Here is a 13,249-nt window from a genome sequence, read left to right on the forward strand (position 1 = left end):
TTTTTTTTTGAGATAGGGTTTCTCTGTGTAACAGCCCTAGCTGTCCTGGAACTCACTCTATAGTCCAGGCTGACCTTGAACTCACAGAAACTCACCTGCCTCTGCCTTCTGAGTGCTGGTATTAAAGGTGTGCACCACAACCACCTGGCTCAAATTATAATTCCAAAGTCAGGCTGATATCTAAGAATTAGGCCTCAGCAGCAAGCAGAATTCTAAAAACATATGTAAAATGGGCACTATCCGAATTTCTATGCATATCCTAAAGAAGAGGCATTTTCTCCCCAGGCTAGACCAGAGCTAGCCAGGCAGAAAGACTCTTCATCACCACCAACCTGGCAACACAATGCTGTTCTGCACTAACTCAAGGCTTTGGGGAAATTGATCTTTGAGACTATAAATACATTACAAGGGTAATAGTGTTCTTTCCCCAGACACTGACCCTTGCGAAGGATCTCAGAGATCTGCATTCGAATTCATGGTTTTAAGCTGAGGCCTTCATATCTGTAACTTGGTATTTTCATTATTGTAAAACAGGGGTTGGGGAAGATATTATGTTAACATCTTTATCAAAACAATAACACTAAATGGGCAGGCCAAGTGAACTCCTTTGGAGGTGAGAGACAGGTTTCAGCATGGGCTATAACTATGGCTTCATAAGTTATATTTATCTTTCAATTCATTAAACCGTATGCATGATGCTTGTTTAGCTTCCTGTATGTCAACCATAGGTCCATAAAGCTGTCTGAAAAACATGTGTGGGGACTGGCAACCACTGGGCACCCTGCAGGTGAGCCCACTGCTCTCAGCACTCTTCAGATCGTCAAGTGTCACTCTCTAGAGGTCAACGGCTTTTACCACCTCCCTCCGCATTCCAAATTCAAGCATTTGGAGGCAGATCAGTGAGCCAACAAAGGGCCAGAAGCCTACAGCAAGTCTTCTAGAGTTCAAATCCCAGCTCTCCCACCTACTAGCTGGTGACCTTGGGAAAGTTACATAAGGCCTTTGGGCTCCTATCTCCTAATATGTAAAAGTGAGAATAAAGTCAAACCTATCCCACAGGGTCATCACAAACATTAAGTGACAGCAATCTTTAGTAATCATAACTCATAAAAATACCACGCAGCATTTACTGTTGTTATTGCTATCCAAGTGGAGGCTTATCAAGTGGCTTCCGCCTGCCACCTAGCTGATACAGTCCATGTTCTACATACCATAAATGCCCTGATTTTTGATCTTGTTTTCACAGTCCCAAGACCTAATGTTCCTCCCCCATTGGCCTACTCCATTCCCTCTTCTCCACATGGTCTCTATCCAGACCAGCACCTTCACAACAGTCCCAGAAGTGATGACCTGAACCTGATACTGATCTGAACCTTGGTGACTGTACGGAGGTCAGAGGATGACTCGAGAGTCCATTTTCTCCTCCCATGATGTGGAAGATATCCCAGAGATAGAACCTAGGTCACCAGGTTTGGTGGCAACTGTCGTTACATTCTGAGCTATCTTGCCAGTCTGTGACTTTTTTTTTTTATCCCACTGCATGGTTTGATTTTCGCTGCAGTAATATGTGGTGGCATCCACACTTCTTCCTAAATCCTAGGTTATGGTGACTAAACGCATGCGCTTTGCAGCCTGGCAGCCTGTGCTTCCATCTATCTCCACCATCTGCTTAGTGACCGCGGACAAGCACTTAACTTCTCTAAACCTCAGATTTCAGACCTATACAACAGGGCTCACAACGCCGTCAACGTCAACTGTGGTAGGAAAGCCCTTTGAATAGTGGTTGGAGCTTAAGAACAAATGAACGCTGGACCGGCTATTGCCCTACTCTCCAGCTGTGTTGCAGCTCATGTCAAGCAGAATGCCTTCTGTGGAGACTATCAGAAATGTTTCTGGAAATGAGCTGAGGCTTTGGCGACAAAATTGCAGACTGTTCCCATTCTCTTACAGGGAATAACCTACCACGATCATGTAGATTAACAACATATACATTTGCCCGTGACGATTATCTGAAAATCTGCATGGTGCAGTACCCCAGAGAACGTGGTCAGACCTCAGGCACTTACCACACTCTCCATCTTCTTCCACAGCTCCTCCAGCTGAGTCATGGGTTCAGACCACCAATCAGTGCAAAGTTTGTTCCGGTTGCCTTGAAACCAGAACTGCCTCAGCCACTCAAACTCGACCTGTGAACCAGAACAAGAAAGCAGTGTCAGAATGTCCTTGTGACAGACCAACAAGGACAGTGACTTCCCCACTCAATTCTCCTTTGGCAGCTTCACAGAAGAGGTCGAGAATGGTGTGAAAAGCCTGGCTAACTAGTTCCCAACACATCCTGGCATCTCCAGAGCTTTCTGCAAGCTAAGAAAATGGAAGTCTTAGAGTTGAGGTCCTGCTAAGATGACAATCCAGGCCAGGTTACATGTTTTAGGCAGATATAACAAACATTCAGATCCCGGAGTATAAGCAGCCTCCACTGAGTATGTTGGAAAGTCACAACCAAGCAATTAAACATTTTTAGTAAAAGCTGAGAAGGCAATGACACAGGCAGATATTAAGAGTGTCATGTGTCAACTTCTTAGAAAAGAAAGAACTTACCCAAGGGCCTGCAGGAGCTGGTGATAATCTTAGCCACATACGCAAACAATATATAATTAGTTATAGAGGCATTCAACCTGCTCCACAGCCATTAAGGTTCTCACTTGTTGACTCAGTAAGGGCTGATTGCAATAGGCAAACAGTAGCAAAGATAGAAGGCACTGATTTACGTTCTTTTCTGGGAAGCTACGGAGCTGTTTGTGTTGACTACCTAGAGTCTCCTACCCACAGGACGGACACACAGCTTCCACCATTGTCCCTTTTTCAGGCTCGTCCTGTGGTGTAGGCAGAGCTCCAGCTAGAATACTAATGGTGAAAGTGGAAACCCAGGGTTAAGTCAAACAACCCGACTCCCTCATTTCTGGATTTTGGAAGGAGAAACATAAGAAGCCTGTAGACATTTTGCTGTCAAACTGAAGACAATATGGCAGGATGGGATTATGAGTTGAGAAGATGAAAATCAGGTCCTGGAGACAGTCCCTGACTAGATGAACTATCTCTGCAGCCCCTTTCCAGTCAGATGACTCAGGTTTAGTTGTCTGATCCTTGCAATGGCAACAGTCTGAACACACAGAGATCAGAGTGTAACCAGCACTGGGCAGACAAGTCTTCCACGGCATGTCTTCCCCTTGAGCATCAGTTGGTATCAACAGGACAGAACTCCATCTCACCCCAAAACTCCTTTGACTTTGGCAGCGAGTCTAGCCACCATGCCATGGTGTCTGCTTTGCAGAGTGATCACATTCCACACACAGAACTAAGCTATTGTCACCATCACCTGTGACCACGGAGGACTGCAGGTTGCTTCTCCACGCTGAATGTTCAAAAAGCAAACAAAAAGCAACTTGTGAAGATTAGCAATGGTGAAAATGGCTCAGGTAAGAAACTGGAGAAGACTTAGTCTAATGAAAGATTTTGGTTTACATTAAATCAATGTTTGTTTGATGTGTAGAACCGATTTCAGCTAAAGCTGTTTAAACAAAACAGGAATGTGAGCAACATTAAGACAGTTGCTAAACCTTATCTGTGCCATTAAAAGACAGTGGTTGACAGAGGTAAATCTGAGTAGTTTGAAACCAGAATAAATACGACCACAGTTCAACTTCAAGGGAGATCCAGGTTTAGCAACACATTTACTACAAGGGAAAAAAGAGAGTCTTTTAATGGGTTCCTCATGAAACTATTCATGGACAGAGCAGTTTGACAGGCAGCAGAGACTCAAGCCTTAAGTCAGGGAGAGGTGAAGTGGTTTCCGACATCTTCGCAAGCCTTGGGTCGGTTATTTCCACTGAAGAGGACTAAGCTTGGATGTAGCAAGAGGGCGTGAGGGAGACTCTGTCATAGGACAAGAGGGCGGGAGGGGGACTCTGTCATAGGACAAGAGGGCGGGAGGAGTATATGCTCAACTATGTTCATAGCAGCATTGTTTGTAATAGCCAGAACCTGGAAACAACCTAGATGCCCTTCAATGGAAGAATGGATGAAGAAAGTATGGAATATATACATTAGAGTATTACTCAGCAGTAAAAAACAAGGACTTCTTGAATTTTGCATGCAAATGGACGGAAATAGAAAACACTATCCTGAGTGAGGTAAGCCAGACCCAAAAAGAGGAACATGGGATGTACTCACTCATATTTGGTTTCTAGCCATAAATAAAAGACACTGAGCCTATAATTCGTGATCCTAGAGAAGCTAAATAAGAAGGTGAACCGAAAGAAAAACATATAGGCATCCTCCTGAATATTAACCTTCATCAGGCGATGAAAGGAGACAGAGACAGAGACTCACATTGGAGCACCGGACAGAAATCTCAAGGTCCAAAACAGGAGCAGAAGGAGAGAGAGCACGAGCAAGGAACTCAGGACCGCGAGGGGTGCACCCACACACTGAGACAATGGGGATGTTCTATTGGGAACTCACCAAGGCCAGCTGGCCTGAGTCTGAAAAAGCATGGGATAAAACCGGACTTGCTGAACATAGCGGACAATGAGGACTACTGAGAACTCAAGAACAATGGCAATGGGTTTTTGATCCTACTGCACGAGCTGGCTTTGGGGGGGGCTGGGCAGTTTGGATGCTCACCTTACTAGACCTGGAAGGAGGTGGGAGGTCCTTGGACTCCCCACAGGGCAGGGAACCTGGTCTGCTCTTCGGGCTGATGAGAGAGGGGGAGTTGACTGGGGTAGGGGGAGGGATATGGGAGGCGGTGGCGGGGAAGAGACAGAAATCTTTAATAAATAAATAAATTTTAAAAAAAAAGAGGGTGTGAGGGGGACTCTGTCATAGGACAAGAGGGCAAATGCAGAGTCCTGGCCATGCTCAGAAGAAAAGCTTCTCTTCACCCTCAGGCACACTGGGACCATGGCTCAGGGGATCAGGGAGCTTGTCACCAAGGCCACCAACCTGAGTTTGAGCCCTGATGGTGGAAGGAGGAAATTGATTCCTCTAAACTCCTCACACATGCTATGGCGTAAGCCCTCCTGAATCCCAAGAGAAAAATAAACGTAACTTCTGTTTTTAAAGAATCAGGGTTCTGGATGTTCAGGGAAAACGGAAGACTAGAAACTGCCTCCTTGTAATGGATAAATTCCCAGCATTGATGACCTACCAAAGTTAAATCAAGACATAAAATAACTTAAATTCATAAAAAGCAATGGGAGTGATGAGATACAAAAAGTGTCTCCACAAAAAGAAGCCCAGAACCCGGATGAATTCATAGTCAATTTGTACTAAACTCTGAAGGAAGAGCTAACACCAGTGTTCCTCAAACTGTTCGTAAAACACAAAAACAGAAAGGGAAGGCAGGCTGCAAAATACAGTGAACAAAGCAGCATCACCACAATCGCAAAACCAGAGAACAGCAACAAAAGGGCTATAGATCAAACCCACTGATGATCATAGACACAAATTTCTTAATAAATTTGTAAATTCTTTACAAATCGAATTCAAGAACAAGTGAGGACAATCATATACCATGACCCATGACCAAATTGTTTCTATTCCAGGCATGCAAGGATGGTTCAACATATACAAATCAAGATGCAACAAAGCACATGAACCATGTAGGGCAAAAATCACTGGGTTATCAGTAGATGCAGACTAGGCCTTTGACAAAGTACACGTCCCTTCATAATAAAATCCTTGATTGAACTACAAATAGAAGGAACATATCTTAGCATAATAAAGGCTATATAGCACAAAACTATAGCCTCTAAAATCCTCTAAAATCAGACAAGGTTCCCACACTCTCCACTCTTACTTGGTATAGTGTTTCTCTTAACTAGAGAAATAAGGCAAGAGAAAGAAGGAAAAAGAATAAAATAGAAAAAAGAAAGAAAGAAAAGAAAATGACCTCTATTTACAGTAAACACATCCTGAACCTGAGGGGCTATAAAGACACCTTAGAAAATTCTTCTACCTCCTAATTTCTTTTTGCCTCAAGGAAGGACATAAATTCAACACAGAAATCCACCGTCCTAAATACCTCTAACTTAACAAGACAAAAATAAGGGGGAAGCTCTATTCATATTTTTTTTCAAGATTTATTTATTTATTGTGTATACAACACTCTGCCTGGATGCCAGAAGAGGGTACCACTCTCATTACAGATGGGTGTGAACCACCATGTGGTTGCTGGGAACTGAACTCCCAGGACCTCTCTGGAAAAGCAGACAGTACTCTTAACCTCTAAGCCATCGTTCCAGCCCCGCTCCATTCATAATTTAACTTCCTTCCTCATCAGAGGGCTATAAGGTGTCTACAATGAAATAAGACGCTGAGGAAAGAAATTCAAACAATTAGAAGATGGGAAAAAAAAAACCCCAATACTCATGGGTTGGCAGAATATAGTGAAAATAGTTATATTACAAAAAGTTACCTACAAATTCAATACAATTCCCATAAAAGTCAAATGATACTATTCCAGAACTAGAAAAAATTCTAAAATTCATATAGAAGCACAAAATACCCCCATAAGCCAAGAGCAATCCTAGGAATTCCATTGCAGCCCAGTTATCAAGAAAGCAAATGACAACAATGAGAGTGAGGATATGGGACAATCAGAACTCTATTTATTGTTGGTGGGAATATAAGTGGGTGCAGTCATTGTGGAATTAATATGGAGGTCCCTCAAAAAGCAAAACTGGAACTACCACAGGATGCAGGTATACCTCTCCGAGATGTTTATGTAAAGGACTCTAAGTCAGCACACCAGGGAGATACCTGCACATTTATATGCTTAATGCCACACTATTCACAACAGCAAAGATCTGGAACCAGTCTAGCTGTCCACGAAGAGATGAAAAGATAAAAAAAAATGTGGGTATATATACAGTGGAAATTTACTCAGCTATAAAAGAGACTGCAGTCATGGCGTTTTCAGGAAAATAATGGATCTGGAGATCATTATGCTAAGCAAATGAAGCCAGACAAAGTAGAGGAGAATTTAGATAACAAATCTATAAGGATGTTTCTATGTGTGCATGCATACATACATACATGACTGGCAATGGAAGAGACTATGAGACAGGAAGAGCTCTACAGGAAAGCCTAAAACAGGAGCAGGCGATGGTGCGTGTGTGGAGTGAGAGCCAGGACTATTTGGGGAGACAAAGGGGAACAGAACAAAGCAGGAGGGAAGGACAGTGGAGGTCAGTGAATGGTTGAATAACAACAAATGTACTAATATATACATATGAATGTCACAATGAAGCCTTTATTTGTAAGCTACTTAAAAACAATTAATGCTGTGAAGGAGGAGGCTGCAGGGCCAGAGTAGGCGGTGGTGGCAGGGGTGCTGAAAGAATGGTTTTAAACCTGCACAATGGCACTACCTTCCTAGGCTAAGGGAGGTGGGTAACAAGGCCAACCTGGACTACACAGCTAGACCTGAGTCAAACCAGAGGGGGAGATGGGAAGGAATAAAGGAAGTGGGAGAAAATGGGGCTGGGGAAGTTGGGGGAGAGAAACAACAGAGTAAAATGAATTTGAAAATTCCATCACAAAACCTAAGTCTCTGTAAACTAATAAAAATAACCATAAAACTAAAATACAATAAAAATAAAAAACTAACACTACTTCCAGTAACAAAAACAGTTTTAAAAACACAAATTCATAGAAAGAATTAGAGTTCTGAAGTCAGTGTGACATGGGTTGTCTACAGAAGAGCTATGCCCGCTGTGGAGCAGGGACAATCATACAGGTTTGTGCTGAGCTTTCAATACCTTCGTAAGGAACTGCCCGGTATATGTCAGATTCTTGCCAGAGAGGAAGAATACTAGCTAGAGAAGACCACAAGCCCAGAACTTTGTTTCTAAGCCTAGAGAGTTCTCTGAGCAGAAAGATTTTTTACCCATGCTGCCTCACACCCTACCCTCTCTATGCCTGTCAAGAAGGTCCGCACTGAGGGTTCACTCCAGGCAGGCTTTCTGGCTGGCTGAAGCAGGTCAGGGATGCCACATTTCTGTGAACACCAGGTCCAGTGTGTGTTTATCTTACTTAATGCTATGAAAGGTACTGAAAAAAGGGTGGAAGATCACAGAATTTTAATCAAATGCCATCTTGTCTAGTTCCCTCATTACTACGAGAATTTTTACCCCTCAAACGCTGGGGATGGGAAAGTTACGATGGGAGGTCTGCACAAAAGCCAAGGAGTCAGGTCTTATTACTGCAGACCTAAACCAAAACTCAAAGTGTAGGTATACTGAGTGACCTAGAAAGTTCCAATCATATTAGAAGCAGGGTCTCCATCTTTTCTCTAGAGAACAAAACCTGCAGAGGAAGCTAACAGAGCAGAAAGAAAAGACAAGCCACCAGGAAAGCAAAATGCAGATAAAAAACAGAAAGATTCCATAGCTGACATGGGTCCCCAAAGACAAGAACAGTAGAGACAACATGGACTAGCTCCCTGAGGGACTCTGCGGTCTTCTCTTGTTCACGTATGAACCAAACTGGATGATTTCTGACATGCACAGATGAAGACCATTATCCAACCTTCTGAGCAATTTCCATCCACAATCAAATGGAAGTCCACGAGTAGAAGAAGGTGGACCGCAGCCCGGAGTACCTTCTGCATCTTCAGGGAACCATGAAAGCAAGTGTGCACAGTGGCTTCAGGGTCACGAACACAACTTAGAAGACGGTGTCCGTACCATCACACCTATACATGCCTTCTCCCCAGACCAGCCAAAGGAAATTAACCAAGTTCAGCTCTCTCAGAAACACCAAGGGGAATATGTGGAGAAACAGGATCCATCTGCCTGTCCGAACCTCAGTCTGTGAGCACCCGGGCGATGTGGAGCAAAGATCACAGCAGCTAGTGATGGCAGTGTGCACTTGTGATCCCAGCACTCAGAGAGCTAAAGCAGAAGACTGAGTTGAGTCTAGCCTGAGCTATATAGTGAAAGTCTATCTTGAAAAAAAAATGACAAAAAAGAAGAAACATCCCAAAATCATATTTCAAAACCACTCTCACCGCATCGCCTGCTTTTTCTCCACCATGTTTGCTTAGACTCTTAGTTTGGCTCCAGGTCAGGCAATTGGTTTGTTCATGAGGCTGTGCACATGTTCTAAGGGACATATGTATGTCCCGCTACACAATCTGCACTGTTTCTTCAGCACTGAGGTCACCAGAGTAGGGTGTGCATGGCTACAGGTACACAAACACACATGAAGCCATTCCAGAGCAGCTTGAGAGAGGAGGCAGGGGCAGAAGAAACAACCGTGAACCCATGTTACCCACTGTGTCCTCCAGGAGAAACTTGCTAGAAGATTGTTAGGTTTGCAACACACTGGTTAAAGAAAGAAATGGACAACTTAATAATAAAGAGGGGAATTCTGCTTAAAAATGACTTTAAATCTTTTCTCTCTATCTTAAAACAGAAATATATATATAAACACTGCCTTCTTATGAATGAAGTTTCCATGTTGCCTTGCTAGAAAACAAGTCATTCCAAAGTCCAGATGGCTTCAAAATTTCCAAAGTGCTTCATTATGATTAGCCCAGCAAAGGCACATGGCCTTGGAGGAAGAAGAAAACAACAGAAAACCAGGTAACCACTGAGAATACAGGGCTGTGGGTAAGCCAGCCCCATCCAGGCCAGCTTGTAGGACAACAGAACAATTTCTAATGACTAGTGGACATAAACTTAACCTTGAAGTTAGGATGGCTTTGGTGCCTTGGAGAAGAGGGGATAGGGGCCGTGATAGGCTCAGAGGATATTTATTTACAAGAACTTTTATCGGTTCACCCAGGCAAACCCTCAAGGCCGCCCCATCTCCCTGATACAACGTCAAAGCAGCCGTCAAGTTTCTGTGGCAGATGGATTCTGATGACAATAATCTGCTGTGTACTTTTATACTTCCCCTGTTCGCTGCATAGAACAAAACACCACAGCTCCATAAGACCAGAGAAGACGGTGAAATGAAATAGCAAATGTGCACGATAGAGTCAGAGCCCAGTTGGCTGACCTGACTCTCAAAGCCATGAAAAATTTCAGAGAGTAAGTGAATACTTGGATTAGAGATCCTGAACCAAGATGGAGAGCCATGAGGTCATGGGCCCATAACACATGGTTTCAAGCAGTTCTATTTATAAGCACCATCTCCAACAAAGACACTACGAGGCACAGTGGGAAGGAAATTCGGCCCTAGGTTTAGCTGTAGCATGAGGCAGCCATTGTTCTCTGAAAGGCAGAGTCGTCCCCCCCACCCTTTGGTTCTGAGGATTCTGATGCAGTTTTCCAAAGTGTAGAACAGCTCACAAGATAAAAAACAAAAACAAACAAACAAAAAAAAAACCAACCTTTTAAAAACTATTACAAGGTCTCTTATGTCTATGGGTAAAGACACTGTTTCTTGTCTGCTCAGGCTCCTCCAATGGCTATTTCCCTCATAGTAAAAAGAAGGGCTGCTGTGCTTTTAGGAGGCCCCTCAGGATCTATACATCTGCTAACACTTTCCGTGTGACCCCACTTCCTACAACTGGTAGCCTCGTACCCTCCCTCACACTGCTGCTGAGCTGTCCCATGAACTTTGAGCATTCCCTGCCTGTGGTCTTTGTAGTAGTTGCTCCTTCTGCTTGAAATGCCCCTCCTCCCCCCACACATGGCTCACCCCTTTTTCTTCTTTCCTGTAGACAGAAGTTTCTGTCCTGCCTGGTCCCGCTGCCATTCAGTTCCCAAATAAACACACAGAGGCTTATATTAATTATAAGCTGTCTGGCCTATTGTTCAGGTTTATTCTTAACTACCTCTTGCAACTTAAATTAACCCATAATACTTATCCATGTTTAGCCACATGGCTTGATATGTTTCTCAGTAAGGCGTTCTCATCTTGCTTCCTCTGCTTCTGGATGTCGACTGCATCTCTGCCTTTCCTCTTCCCAGAATTCTCCTAGTTTGGTCGCCCCACCACACCTCCTGCCTGGTTACTAACCAATCATCATTTCAGCAAACCAATATGAGTGACAAATCTTTATAGTACAAGAGCATTATACCCCAGCACTTTCCAGTAGAGATGCATGCTCTCTGGCTCTTGCCATCTCCTTGTTTTGTTCTGATTTTAGTAGAATTAGCAATGTCAGCACGCAATATACTTTACCCAAATTCTGCTTCTTGTTTCCCTTCTCCATATACTAGAATGTCTGTTTTCTTTACCAGATTACCTTAGTGCAACCAGAAGAGGGCCTGGCGCAAGCTCAGTGACCATCACTTGCTTGATTGACAGGATAAGCAGCGGTGTCATAGTCCAGGTTTTCCATCAGTTCTCATTATGTTATGAGATTGCTTAATCATGAGATTAAGTTTGAGATTGCTGAACCGTTTTTATGATTCTCTACCACCTATTAATCGTTATGTCTTTATCTGAGGTATAATTTATTTGTAATAAAATCCATTCATTTGAAGTATAAAAGTCAATACTGTTTTTAACTTAGAAAGTTGCATGATCATTATCACAAATGTCCTTAGCATGACAGAAGGGTGCAGGCTTAGCCCCTTCTCTCTATAAGGGTGCAGGCTTAGCCCCTTCTCTGTATAACGGTGCAGGCTTAGTCCCTTCTCTCTATAAATGTACCTGCAGATGAGGGTGCAGGCTTAGCCCCTTCTCTCTATAAAGGTGCCTGCAGATGAGGGTGTAGGCTTAGCATCTTTTCTCTATAAGGGTGCCTGCAGATGAGTCCAAGGACTGCTCTGTCTTCACTGAATATGATTACCTACTTTACACTTACTTTTGACTAATTACAGAGGATGCCTGTTAGTAGTACAAAGTTGTTTTTCTTTGTTGGTTGGTTGGTTGGTTTTTTGAGACAAGGTTTCTCTGTAGTTTTGGAGCCTGTCCTGGAACTAGCTCTTGCAGAGCAGGCTGGCCTCGAACTCACTAAGATCTGCCCAACGCTGCCTCCCGAGTGTTGGGATTAAAGGCATGCACCACCACCAACAATCGTCAAAATTTCTTTTTTTAAAAAAGTCACTTATGTAAAAAAAAAAAAAGTTGGAAAAAGCTAAACAGTTAATATATAAAGTTTGGAAATGTGGAAATCAGAAGTAAATTTAGGATGTGCACTGACCTCGTGATTGCAGACCCTTATAGCTCAGACTTCAGAAAAGCAGTTACTCTCACAAATATAAGCCAAAGCACGCTTACTGCTAGGTGGGCGACCATTTTCCTCAAGTCCCTCTATTTCTGCCTGCCTTCAAGGAAGCCACTTATGGCTCTGTGTTGCAGTCCCTCAGCAAGGATGCATGTACTGGGAAAAACCATGGTGGGGAGAGAGTCAGTGTCCTCCTGCAGAAGCTAGGGCAAAGACTTGGAACTTGGAAGGCGCTTCCAATGCATTAGAAAAGTCAGCTCCCTTGTCTCAAGGTTCTACTCATATAATATAAACCCTTCTTGTGCCATGCTACCTGCCCACTGTGTATTTCCTGTAGAAACTGTCTCAAAGAGAGCAGTGGTCTGAATGTTTGTGCCCTTCACACCTAAATTCTTACGATGAAATATTAACTATCACAAAGGGATAGCTCACTTTGAGAGGTAACAGATTCTGAGGGCAGACCTCTAATGAAGGGACTCAACGCAGATATAAAGGAGGCCCAATGAAGCTTTGTCCCTTCCACCATGCAGACAAAATGAAAAGGTAGCATCTATGAATACAGAAACAGGTCCTCTGCAGACACCCATATTGCCAGTGCCTACTATTGGGCTTCCAAGTCTAGACAAAGAGGATAAATTCCTGCTGTTTAGAAGCTGTGTGGCTGCCATGTTTTGTCAACACTAACATGCTGAGCTCTGACTACTCTGATTGTTAGTGTAACCTGTCCTCCCCTCTGGTTCGACTCTTCTGTTTTAGACCCTCACAAAGTTGCAAGCAGGGGTGAATCTCAGCCCCATCAACTTCTTGGTCATCCTCACCTCATTGTGGATATCTTCCCCTTTTTTCAAAACTGAAGGTTCCAAGGACTTCAGAGTGACATCGCCATTGTCAAGTTCATTGAGGACATTCTGCAGGGCCAACTGGCAGCGTTGTAAAATATAATCCAAGGTGCCCGTGGAACACTGCCAAGAAAGAACCACAGCAAGCCTGTGAATGCGTCCAAGCTCACCATGCACTCTCCTACTCAGCTGCCTCTGCTCCTGCACTCACCTGCCATCC

At 43.6% G+C, this 13,249-nt stretch overlaps 1 protein-coding gene across 2 annotated transcripts in view; it reads right to left on the reverse strand.

Moving 5' to 3' along the window:
- Fto (FTO, alpha-ketoglutarate dependent dioxygenase) overlaps positions 1 to 13,249 on the reverse strand; it is a 344,281-nt gene that overhangs the window by 184,995 nt on the left and 146,037 nt on the right. For both annotated transcript variants that reach the window (XM_005369598.2, XM_026777285.1), the window contains exons 6-7: positions 13,009 to 13,152; positions 2,067 to 2,186 (exon numbers count right to left, since the gene is read on the reverse strand). In XM_005369598.2, the coding sequence (XP_005369655.1) occupies positions 2,067 to 2,186; positions 13,009 to 13,152 (264 nt within the window). The remainder of the gene's footprint in view (positions 1 to 2,066; positions 2,187 to 13,008; positions 13,153 to 13,249) is intronic.

This window comes from Microtus ochrogaster, unplaced genomic scaffold, assembly GCF_000317375.1.
Source record: "Microtus ochrogaster isolate Prairie Vole_2 unplaced genomic scaffold, MicOch1.0 UNK54, whole genome shotgun sequence".
Classification (NCBI taxonomy): domain Eukaryota; kingdom Metazoa; phylum Chordata; class Mammalia; order Rodentia; family Cricetidae; genus Microtus; species Microtus ochrogaster.